This window comes from Mytilus californianus, unplaced genomic scaffold (genome assembly GCF_021869535.1).
Source record: "Mytilus californianus isolate M0D057914Y unplaced genomic scaffold, xbMytCali1.0.p SCAF_10, whole genome shotgun sequence".
Taxonomy (NCBI): domain Eukaryota; kingdom Metazoa; phylum Mollusca; class Bivalvia; order Mytilida; family Mytilidae; genus Mytilus; species Mytilus californianus.
Window position 1 is genome coordinate 17757761 of NW_026262582.1, and position 12328 is coordinate 17770088.

At 32.9% G+C, this 12328-nt stretch overlaps 1 protein-coding gene across 2 annotated transcripts in view; it reads left to right on the forward strand.

The window, feature by feature from the left end:
- LOC127717712 (uncharacterized) overlaps nt 1-3484 on the forward strand; it is a 29162-nt gene extending 25678 nt beyond the window's left edge. For both annotated transcript variants that reach the window (XM_052223476.1, XM_052223477.1), the window contains one exon: nt 36-3484. In XM_052223476.1, the coding sequence (XP_052079436.1) occupies nt 36-230 (195 nt within the window). In that variant the 3' untranslated portion in view covers nt 231-3484. The remainder of the gene's footprint in view (nt 1-35) is intronic.
- The last annotated feature ends 8844 nt before the right edge of the window (nt 3485-12328 follow it).

A 12328-nucleotide genomic window follows, 5' to 3' on the forward strand; every position in this document is an offset into this window, starting at 1 on the left:
AGTTAATGTTGATAATCTTAAATCTTCATTTTCAGTTTAAGAGTGCAGTGTCTAGTAGCATGCCAATACCTATAGACACAGAAACATCTCCTGCACTAGAGGAGCCTGCAGAAGGTATTCTCTCTGACTTGAAACTCACAGTGTATAAAGACAATGGGACTATCTTACCACCAGAGACAAAGACCCATATCCATGAGTGTATCTACTGTATTCTACACTGTGTCTCTTAAATTGTATGTCCTTGACACTGGGGACTGGACTGAGGATATATTACTTACAGATTTGATAACCTAAAATTTAACACTTTATTTGCATATTGTTCACTGTTTACCAAATTTCATTGATTCTGATGGGTTGGTTTAGAGTTTTTGTGGTTATTTCATCTTTCGTCAAACAATTATTACTAAAATAAAAATGCTAACTCACTTTTATCTGTAGTTATACGTCAAGTAAACTTATATGTTGGTAAAAAAAAATTTCAATTTTTTGACACAGCTGTTAATATCTTGATCATCAGAATAAAATTAAGGTCAATTGATTGAATTTTGTTCTATTCTTTTGTGAAATGGTTCTTTAGGGATCTACTTTTTTACAGAGTTAGTCTAAATTTTACCAAATCCATGTAAGGTTTGCACTCACATAAGGACTGATCTGATAAAAGGAAAACAGCTTTTCGTCTAATTGGCATTTCAATCTTCTAAGTACAGCTTTGTTGTATGAGGTATTGTCTTTCTGAACTAGAATGTATTCTAACAATTACTTTTAGGGTAAAGATATAGCTCAGAAATAGCTTAAATGTATGGCAGCAAATTTAGTATTTATATTTATTGAATACAATATTTTGTAGCAAATTATATTATGGCATATATACTTAGAAATAAGATATTTTATTCTGCAACAGATGATTTTTTAGTAGTAGAATTGAATTATGTATAACAAAGCAAATCATGCATTAGAAGGTTATATCTTGCATGTTGATACTATCATGAATGTATATATACATGTTATTTATTAATTTTGTTATGTTTATATTTTTGTACAAGCTTTAGGGTATTTGAATTTTAACAATACAAATTATTGCTTTATAATTATGCCTTTATTTCAGAATTCTTAAATTTTGTTCTGACATTTTTCTGCCCATTTTTCTCAATATTTTATATTTTGAAACCAATTATTTTATATTCTTAATTTTTCATTTTATTTTTCTCTAATTTTTATTTTTTTGGCCTATTCTATATTCTTAATTTTTGGTCCTATTTTCCTCTAAATTTTACTGTTTTTTTACCATTATTCTCTATTCTGTACAACACATTCAGATCCTCGTGTATCAGCTATTATTGGATAAAATAAACATTCATATATATGTTTTGGGGTCACAAAAGAAAATGCTGGATGCCACAGTGCTATCATAATTGTTTTATGACATCAATATGTCAAGTGTTTCAAAATTCTAGCTCCCCCTCTATTACTGTTGATTTCGTGGTTTTGCCAAAGATATCATACAAGCCCACCGAAAATGTGTACCTTGTTGAATACTTAAATTTGTTGTTTATCTTTACCCTTAAAAATTTATGAATATTGGTACCAAGTGAATAATAATCCACAGTAGCTACAACAAGTGGAGTACTCCTTAAACTCAATTTGTAGAACAGTCTGTAGCTTAATTTGCTAATGTGCCAGGGGGCCAAGATTAAATCCAGCTGGAACAGTCGTCATTTTTGGAGGGCACATCTTGCTTTTCTAATGTAAATACATAGATGCCAACCATTACAATTTATCCATAATTGTCACATAGATGCCGACCATTACATGACATAATTGTCACGAATTTTGAACCAAAATTACAGTGTTACGATTAGAAGTCTACTTGTTATAGATTTTCGTTGATTACCTGTTCGGAACAGTTCCCTGATTAGATATCATTTTGATCATTGTGACGTTTAATTTTTGGTTATAATTTTAGAACAATAAGTTTTTGTCTGATTCGGATTATTCAGCGCAATGGTCGGTGTACCCTAACTACTTTGAATCGTAGGTGTCATAAATAAAGGGAGGAAGTATTTTATTGTCACTGTGTGCCTACTTTTTAGTATCATTATTAAAAAAAATTATGAAAAAATATTATTACTGCATACCTGCCAACTTTTCAAAACCTCCATGGGGGATTTTAAGCACACTAAGACCTAGTGCATGTTTTATACATGCTTAAAGTATATTAAATAAGATATACTATGATTTTTAAGGAGTATATATGTACTTAAATGCCATTTAACTCATTTGAATAACTATTTTGAGGTTAAGTTAAGTATATAAAAGAGGATTTAAAAAGTCGGGCCAACTCCTCCCATAGGGGATATCCCCCATAAATTGGGATAGTTGGCAGGTGTGTTACTGAAAAAATCACAAATTACGTTAAATCTTAATACTTTTTTACTGATTGCAATAAAGGGGGTTGGCATCTATGCAAATAAGTAAATTAATGTGGACATTCAGGAATAGGACAGGTAGTGAAATGTCAAACAATGTAATACTGTTATGTGTTAAGTCGTTTGGCACACCTCTTCAGGTTATAATGTAGGGTACCAGAATCTGCCATTGTTTGCCAATTGTTTATAAAATATGAATCATCCTATGAAGATATATGTAGAATTTGTCATACCATTATGCATCCATTGCTTGTTCTGTTATTTTTGTTTTGTTAACAAGATATACAATTTTGGGGAAAAATTTGTTTGTTTGTTTGTTTGATCTGATGACATTGTGTTCAACATATAAGTGTTCAGTAATTTTGTAAGTGTTTAGTAAATATCTTAGAAGAGTCAAATACTTAAATGGCTACTGGCCAGTTCAACTTGAATTTTACCTTAAAGCGTTATATATTTCAGCTTGAAATGTACAGAAAAAAAAGATGGAGTAATCTGAAAAAACCATTACATTAATAATGAATTCACCTCTTAAGGATGTACTTAGGTGAAATTTTAAAAATCTAGATAAAAATTGATACTATAAGTCAAAAGAGGATTAGTTGAGGAACAAAATAAGCTAAAAATATTGATAGGTTATGGAGCTCTTTTTCGATATATTTAATTTTTAAAAAATGGTGGGAAAAGGCTGACTCGGACTTTTACCTTATATTTGCATTGGTATTATTTGGGTCTCAAATCGAAAGAAAAGAAATCTAGAATCTGCTTAAACTTTGGTAAATGACCTTTTCTGAGCTATTGAAATCTTATATGAAAAGAAAAATGGGTGTTATGGGGCAAAATATTTTACCCTGTCATAGGAAAACAATCAAGGAGTCCGAACATCTGACAAAAATTCCTAAACCTGACCTTAGTACATCCTTAATATATTTTGGTTTTTGTGTTGACCTACATTCTGTCTCATCTAGATTCACAATAACTATTCTGCTTCTATTATATTTTTTATATGATACAAATGCTAACTGTATTGTAATCTTAATTAAATAAACTGTTAACACAGAGATATGTCTCGCCTTTTTTGTAATTTTGATACTGCAAATGTTGAAATTAAAATAGCAATACTTTAGCATGTAAGTTATGCAAATATTCAAAGTCAATGAACCATGACTGATCGTACATGGCTGAACAATCTCCATGGAAATGAGATTTGCCAATGCTAATACAACTGCATACCAAATACCATTAACTTATCATAAGTTGTTCCCTATAAACAAACCTAAACACAAACATTAACTTGTTAACTATGTAAAAGTTTCAAAGTCAATGAACCATGATGAGGGATGGGCTATATAATCTCCATGGAAACAAGATTTGAAAATGCCAATACATTTGCTTACTTTTTGCTCAATCCTGTTGCCCCTTGGTGGAGCATAGGCCACTAACGATATTTCTCCACCTTGTTCTGTTTTTTGCTAGCCTCTCCAGATCATGCCACTTGTACCCTTCTTTCTCCATCTTTGCTGCAACGTTCCTCCTCCATGTGTATCTTGGTCTGCCCCTGCTACGTTTTCCTTGTGGGTTCCACTGTAAGGCTTGCCTTGTAATGTTGTTCTTTGGCTTCCTCAGTGTGTGCCCTATCCATTGCCACTTTCTCTTTTTCAACTGGGGATTGGTTGGTCTTTCCCCACAGATCTTGGTTTGTTATCTTCTCAGGCCATCTGATGTTAAGGATGTGCCTGAGACAGTTGTTGATGAAGACTTGAAGTTTTTGAAGCAGGTTTTTTGTTGTTTTCCAAGTCTCAGCTCTATATAAGAGTATGGTTTTAACCAAATATCATTGACTCAACATTAAAGGTTCATCTTAAACTGATCTAATCACAAACTAATACATGTCAGCTAAGCAAAAGTTTCAAAGTAAATAGACCATGACTGAGGGGGCAGGGCCAAATATTCTCCATGGAAATGAGATGTACTAATGCTTATACAACTGCATACCAATTAACATTGGCCTACCACTAATGGTTCCCCTTGAACTGACCTAATCACAAACTAATACATGTAAACTAAGCAAATTTTCAAAGTCAATAGACCATGACTGAGGGGGCAGGGCCAAATAATTTCCATGGAAATGAGATGTGTCGATGTTTATACAACTGAATACCAAATATCATTGACCTACCACTAGTGGTTCCCCATTAACTGACCTAATCACCAACTAATCGATGTAAACTAAGCAAAAGTTTCAAAGTCAATAGACCATGACTGAGGGGGCAGGACCAAATAATCTCCATGGAAATGAGATGTGCCAATGCTAATACAACTACATACCAAATATCATTGACCTACCGCTAGTGGTTCACCATAAACTAGACCTAATCACAAACTAATACATTGTTGATGCCGCCGACGCAGGAAACAGCATACCTACGTCAAGGCGAGACAAAAATTGAAAATAGCATAATGTTTGTTTTGATTTATAGAACATTTTTTATAAAATAAATCTATTTTTTGTAAATCCAGAAAAGAAGCTGAGAATTATTATTTAAAATTTGTAGAACTGAGTAGTTACCTCTACTTTGGGACTGTTTGTCCCAGAGGGTATCATTAGCTCTGTAGTCACTGCTTTGGTATTCAGACATAACTTATAATATAATGTTCAAAGTCCATTTGACAGTGTGAACCTTAGATGAATTTAGTAATTCTTGTTAGTTCCCTTTTGTTCATATAGTTCCTCAAGTATACAAATATTTATACATTCTTGGCTTCCAAATTTTTTAGTCTACTTTCATGATGATAAGGCTTATCCAGAAAAGCACTTTGGACAATCCAAATTTATATGTTATCTTTATTTTGTATGACATCTAAGTTTCACCATTTATACAATAAAGTAATTCAAAGTAGATTGCGAACATCTTTTGACAACTTGCTAGACTCTAAAATTTCCAAATTTGTAACAAATTCAGTGATCGATCAGCTACACTTGCATGAATATTGTGACAAGTAAAAAGTAAGTTACAAAAATACCAAACTCAAAGGAAATTCAAAACGGAAAGTCCCTTATCAAATGGCAAAATCAAAAGCTCACACACATCAAACGAATGGGAAACAACATATTCCTGACTTGGTACAGGCATTTCATTATATAGAAAATGGTGGATTAAACCAGGTTTTATAGTTAGCTAAACCTGTCACTAGTATAACAGTATAGGTAAAAATGTAAAAAATTGGGGTACAGCAGTCAACATTGTGTTATAATCTCAATCACTTTAAAAACAAACTATGTCAAGAGAGAAAAACAAATAATCATATAGACACTCAAAAATGAAAGACAAGAATACAAAAAATGACCATAGCAAAATAACACACCCAATATTATTTCTGTTAAAGATTTACCATGCTGACCTCTAGATCTCTATTGGTTTTCTGTGTCTTTGTAATTTCCACAATTCTCTCATTCATTTCCATCAAATTCTCAAATGTATTACACCTATAACTGTTAAATTTTTATACATTGTGACTTGGATTGAGAGTTGTCTCATTGGCACTCATACCACATCTTGTTTATACACATTTGTTTGACAAGTCTGATATATATTTACTGAAGTTAGTTAAGTATAACTTATGTTACATCTCCAGAATTCTCTACTAAGACTAAAGAAAATTGTATGTATAAGTTTAAAACAAATTAAGAAATATATATAAGGTACTAATAAGTACTTATTTGGTAATTTTGGGAGATCTTTGTTTTTTAAATGTATTCATAATTGTTCTCAATTTGAAAAAAAATTAGGGCATGACATATTGAAAAGGCACAAGCCTACTTTAAAAAACTGTGTTGACCTCTTAATGTCAGTTCTTGTGTGGATGAATTGCTGTCTCATTTGTATATACATTGCATCTCTTTTTAATACTGTGAACAATTTTTATACGACCACAAAAATTTGTATATTGGTATGACGTTGTCGTCGTTGTCCGAAGACACATTGGTTTTCGCACAATAACATTAGTTTACGTGAATGGATCTCTATGAAATTTAAACATAAGGTTTATAACTACAAAAGGAAGGTTGGGATTGATTTTGGGGGTTATGGTCCCAACAGTTTATGAACTAGTGGCCAAAAAGGGGCCCAAATAAGCATTTTTCTAATTTCATGACAATAACTTGTGAAACAGTGTATTGATCTCTCTGAAAATAGACCACAAGTTTCCATACCACTAAGGGATGGTTAGGATTGGCTTTGGGGGGTTATGGCTTAAACTGTTTAGGAATTAGGGGCAAAAAAGTGAGAAAAAACAAGGGTGTCCTGGTTAATGGACAATTACTTAAGTACAATTTACAGTGTAAGTAGGTAATTCAAAAACTACTTTGAATTACCTCCCTTACACTGCTTTTAAATTATGTATAAAGAATTTTTGTATTGTCTTGAGGTGATTAGCTGTCAATTGATTTTTAGAAGTTATTATTTTAATAATTTTAAAAATGCTGATTAAGGTAAATTAATTTAAGCTATGATTATGTATGTCATTTTCTATTTTAAGACATTTTTGAAAAAGGGGGGGGGGGGGGGGGGGGGTTAAAAAACAATTGAGGGGGGGACAGTTTTTTTCTCCTCAAGATTTCAGAAATCAAAAAGAAAATCCTTCAAATTTTTTTTTTTGAAAAAAAGGGGGGGAGGTCAATTCGCAACAGCATAGTGTATTGCACAAAAGCAAAAAATTGAATCAATTCAAATCAAATAACCAATCCTAAGTTCTTTGACTACAGTTATTTTGTGTCAGAAACCTATTATGTGTCAAATATTGAATTACAATCCAAATTCAGACCTGTATCACGCGTGAATATTGTGTCCATTTTTGCCCCAAGTCTGTTCAGGGTTGGACCTCTGAGGTCGTATCCAGCTGAACTCGGCGAAGCAGTTTATTATTTACTAGAAGATGCAAGTAATATTTACTTGTACATGTATAAGTAATTTTGTAAGATTTTTGTTTTATTTTCAAGGTTTGAATTATCTCCTTTAAATCTTTCTCCAAAAATTTACTTATACAAGTAATTTTTTTTTTACAATCCCTAAAATGTTCACATTTTGGGAGGTCAAAACATGCTTAAACAGAATTTTTCTGGTTTTCTTATTAATTTTTAAGCAATTTATTAATATTTTGTGAACTACCGTAAGCATAAAAGAAAAGCTAGAAGAGGCATATACAAATTTGATGATATCACAGGGTCTTTATCTAATATAGGAAAATAATTGAGGTGCTCTTAGAATTTTGTCTTTCTCTTTTTATGAGAAAAATGTTTTCCTATGTTAAAACATATTTTTGGTCTATATGGTTTATAGGTATTACATAGTACTTTTGAATTTTGTAACAAATTGCTGAGTATGTGCAGTTTAAGATTATAAATCCTAACTGAAAAGAGAAATTTGGCTGTTATGACAAAACTACATTTTAAATCAATAATCTTCAAATACTAGCACTTTCTCTTTTAACTCATAACAGTATACTTATTTCTCCAGAAAAAGAAAGGCAGCCTTTGTTGCTGATGGACTTGTACTGTCATGAGTAAAAGCCAGATTTGTTTTTATGGGTTGTTACTGATGGTCTTGTACTGTCATGAGTAAAAGCCAGATTGTTTTATGATTTGTTGCCCAATACCATCGGTAGATATCCATGATAGTGTTCAAAAGCCCAGAGATGTGGTATCTAAAACATTTTCAACCATACAAGACCCTCATAAAATGTAGTCAAGGTCCTTAAACACCACTGAAATAGTACTATCTTCCCTTGGTGTATATTCTAGCATGTCATGTACATAATTTGGATTTAATCACTTACTGATGGCCTCATGTTTAAACTGCCATGAAAAGAAAATGCTACTTTTCCATTTGTTTGTCTGTTGGTCTCTCAGTCCATTCGGCCAAAAACAGTTTCTGTCACACTTTTGTAGGGTACACTTTTTGTACCACTGGACAGAATGACTTCATATTTAGTCATCAGCTTGGCAGTGATGAGTTGTAACAAGTGAGTGCTTTTTGGATCTTTTAAACACACACTTCTTCTTTCCTGATACTTTGAATTATCAGCAATTTGTTCATTTTCTCTTTGATCTTACTGCCTAATATTTTCAAGGTCATGGATAGCACTTGATGCTGGAAAATATTAGGCAATGACGTCATGTACCAGTGCAGCAATGTCATGTGTTCATGTCCATCCACATCAATTCATCAATGAAATGCACGCGATTTCATTCATACATCTGAAGGTTTTGAACTCGTAAAAATAGATTTACTAACTATATCATTTGATTTCATATTTTCAAACAAAATAACATAAAGTTAAGACAAATTGCAGATAAAAGGATTATTGCATTTTATTTTTTGATACTGACTTTATCAGCTCGCCTTACTGGGCTCGCCTTATATTCTTACTGATAAAGTCAGTATCAAAAATGAAAATGCCATTATTCTATATCTACCAGTTGGGTGTGCTTAGCACACTATTCTTGCATTCTTCTTTTATTCGTAAAAAGGAAATGTAAACAATAATATTATATACAAGATATATCTCAAGATTTTAGGTCTACTGGTATGTTCATTAAGGTGGCCAGTTGCAAGGCAAAATTTCAGTCCTTATCCAACATAATTATAATCCTTTTCCAGTAGAAGTCTGAGATTCCAGCCCATTACTCCAGTCGACCTAACTTGCAGAACCTTCCTATTGGGTTGGGATCTCACAAAATATGTTTAACCCCGCCACATTTTTGCGCCTGTCCCAAGTCAGAAGCCTCTGGCCTTTGTTAGTCTTGCATGATTTTTAATTTTGGTTCATTTTTAGTGTGACGTCCATTTTCATTGAACTAGTACACATTTTTGTTTAGGGGCCAGCTCACAGAATCCCGCCTCCGGGTGCAGGATTTTCTCGCTGTGTTGAAGACCCATTGGTGGCCTTAGGCTATTTTCTGTCTCTTTGACACATTCCCCATTTCCATTCTCAATTATATTGTATTAATTAGTAAATTTGTTTTCATCCTGAATATGCATGAAATATGTGCCACTGGTCCTTAAGCAATCAACATATTATCAATCAATCTACTGGTATGCAAACTAGAGGCTTCTGAATACATATGAAATATTTGCTACTGGACATGAAGGAAGTATCAATCTATATACCAACCTACATTGTAAGAGCATGGCTCACTCACTTACATGGCAAAATATGACGTTTTGATTTTTATATCAATCATTTTGCATATTTTGTAAATGGTATCTTGGTGATTATTTTTGTTGTTAACAGTTTCCCTTCATTATAAGGATTTTCAAGCAAAGAGTCTAAAAGCAAACAAAAAGTTGGTAAAATTGCAATTTTAAAGCTTGAATTTACTAACTTGTAGATCTTGGTTTGCTGTTAATGTTTGCTGTGTACAGTTTGTCAGTTTTAGAGAAGTACATTTGTCATGAAGCCAGAAATATTAACATAGATGATAGTTCATATCCAGTATGAATATACGGATATCAAGGGTTTTTTTTAAACATCAATGATAAGCAACTATACTACACAAAAAAAAAAACAACAAAAACATCTAAAAATTAACATGCTGTTGGAAGGAATTACAGTGTACTTGGGTAAATACTTAAGAATTTAAAGAACCTTGAGTGTAACCAAAATGGCTGTCAAATATTTGTCCGAATTAACTCATTAGTAATTAACAATATTTTGTACAAATTCAATGTTCCATTAAACACATCTGCAGTTATGACATAACTTTTAATATTTCTTAAAGTAAATATCTGACCTTTCTCACATACATTTGTAATATTACTTATTTTTGATATAAGTTATTATGTTTTCATTGAAGTTTTTTTAAAATTTTTTAAGAAAAAGGGAGATAATCCAATTATTACCATGTTCAATCATGTCAATTGCCCTTTCAAAATGCATAATAATTCGTCTTCTGTTCACTCCAAGTATACATTATATATAAGCAATATCTTGTCTTCCTATACTGTTTATGATGTAGCTGTACAAACAATTTTTATGAGGTTGAGCAACCAACTTTAGTGTGGGACACCATGATAATAGCAGTAATTCGAGGTCTTAAAGCTATCTTTCAGTTGTTCATTGTGATTTTTTATACAGTAAAAAATTATTTGAGGGTTAAGAACTTGTCCTTTGTTTGTTTTTATTGAATATAAAAATAAGAAGATGTGGTATGATTGCAAACAAGACAACTTTCCACCAGAGACTAAATGATGTAAAAGTTAGCAACTATAGGTCACTGCAGGGCCTTCAACAATTAGCTAACCCTATATATACCTCATAGAAAGTTATAAAAGGCCACAACATAACAAATGGAACAAATTAAAAATAAGAAAAGGTATGTTCTTTTATGTACATTTTGATTATCTACAGATTCATATAAAAAAGGTGGCGGAGACAAAAAATATCTAGTTGAACACCACCACATTTTTTAAGATATTTATAAGATATTGTATGGACACCTTATGTATTGTTGGAGACTGTTGGTTGCCCTCTAGATCTTGAGATATTGTATGGACACCTATGTATTGTTGGAGACTGTTGGTCGCCTTCTAGATCTTGAGATATTGTATGGACACCTATGTATTGTTGGAGACTGTTGGTTGCCTTCTAGAGCTTGAGATATTGTATGGACACCTATGTATTGTTGGAGATTGTTGGTTGCCCTCTAGATCTTGGGATATTGTATGGACACCTATGTATTGTTGGAGATTGTTGGTTGCCCTCTAGATCTTGAGATATTGTATGGGCACCTATGTATTGTTGGAGACTGTTGGTTGCCCTCTAGATCTTGAGATATTATATGGACACCTATGTATTGTTAGAGATTGTTGGTTGCCCTCTAGATCTTGAGATATTGTATGGACACCTATGTATTGTTGGAGACTGTTAGTTGCCCTCTAGATCTTGAGATATTGTATGGACACCTATGTATTGTTGGAGACTGTTGTTTGTCCTCTAGATCTTGAGATATTGTATGGACACCCATGTATTGTTGGAGATTGTTGGTTGCCCTCTAGATCTTGAGATATTGTATGGACACCTACGTATTGTTGGAGACCGTTGATTGTCCTCTAGATCTTGAGATATTGTATGGACACCTATGTATTGTTGGAGACTGTTGGTTGTCCTCTAGATCTTGATATATTGTATGGACACTTATGTATTTTTGGAGACTGTTGGTTGTCCTCTAGATCTTGTTTGGAAACCTATGTATTGTTGGAGACTGTTGGTTGCCCTCTAGATCTTGAGATAATGTATGGACACCTATGTATTGTTGGAGACTGTTGGTTGCCCTCTAGATCTTGAGATATTGTATGGACACCTATGTATTGTTGGAGACTGTTGGTTGCCCTCTAGATCTTGAGATATTGTATGGACACCTATGTATTGTTGGAGACTGTTGGTTGCCCTCTAGATCTTGAGATATTGTATGGACACCTATGTATTGTTGGAGACTGTAGGTTGCCCTCTAGATCTTGAGATATTGTATGGACACCTATGTATTGTTAGAGATTGTTGGTTGCCCTCTAGATCTTGAGATATTGTATGGACACCTATGTATTGTTGGAGACTGTAGGTTGCCCTCTAGATCTTGAGATATTGTATGGACACATATGTATTGTTGGAGATTGGTGGTTGTCCTTTAGATCTTGAGATATTGTATGGACACCTATGTATTGTTGGAGACTGTTGGTTGCTTTCTAGATTTCTTATGGTTATTTTTGTTTGTATGATTGCTGCCTCTTTGATATTACTATGCTTCTTCTTTTATTCACAAGTCCTGACACCTCTATTGGGAGGCAAACACCATAAACGCAAGGTTTAATGTTCCAAGGAAATTTACTAGAATGTGTTTTAGATGTTAT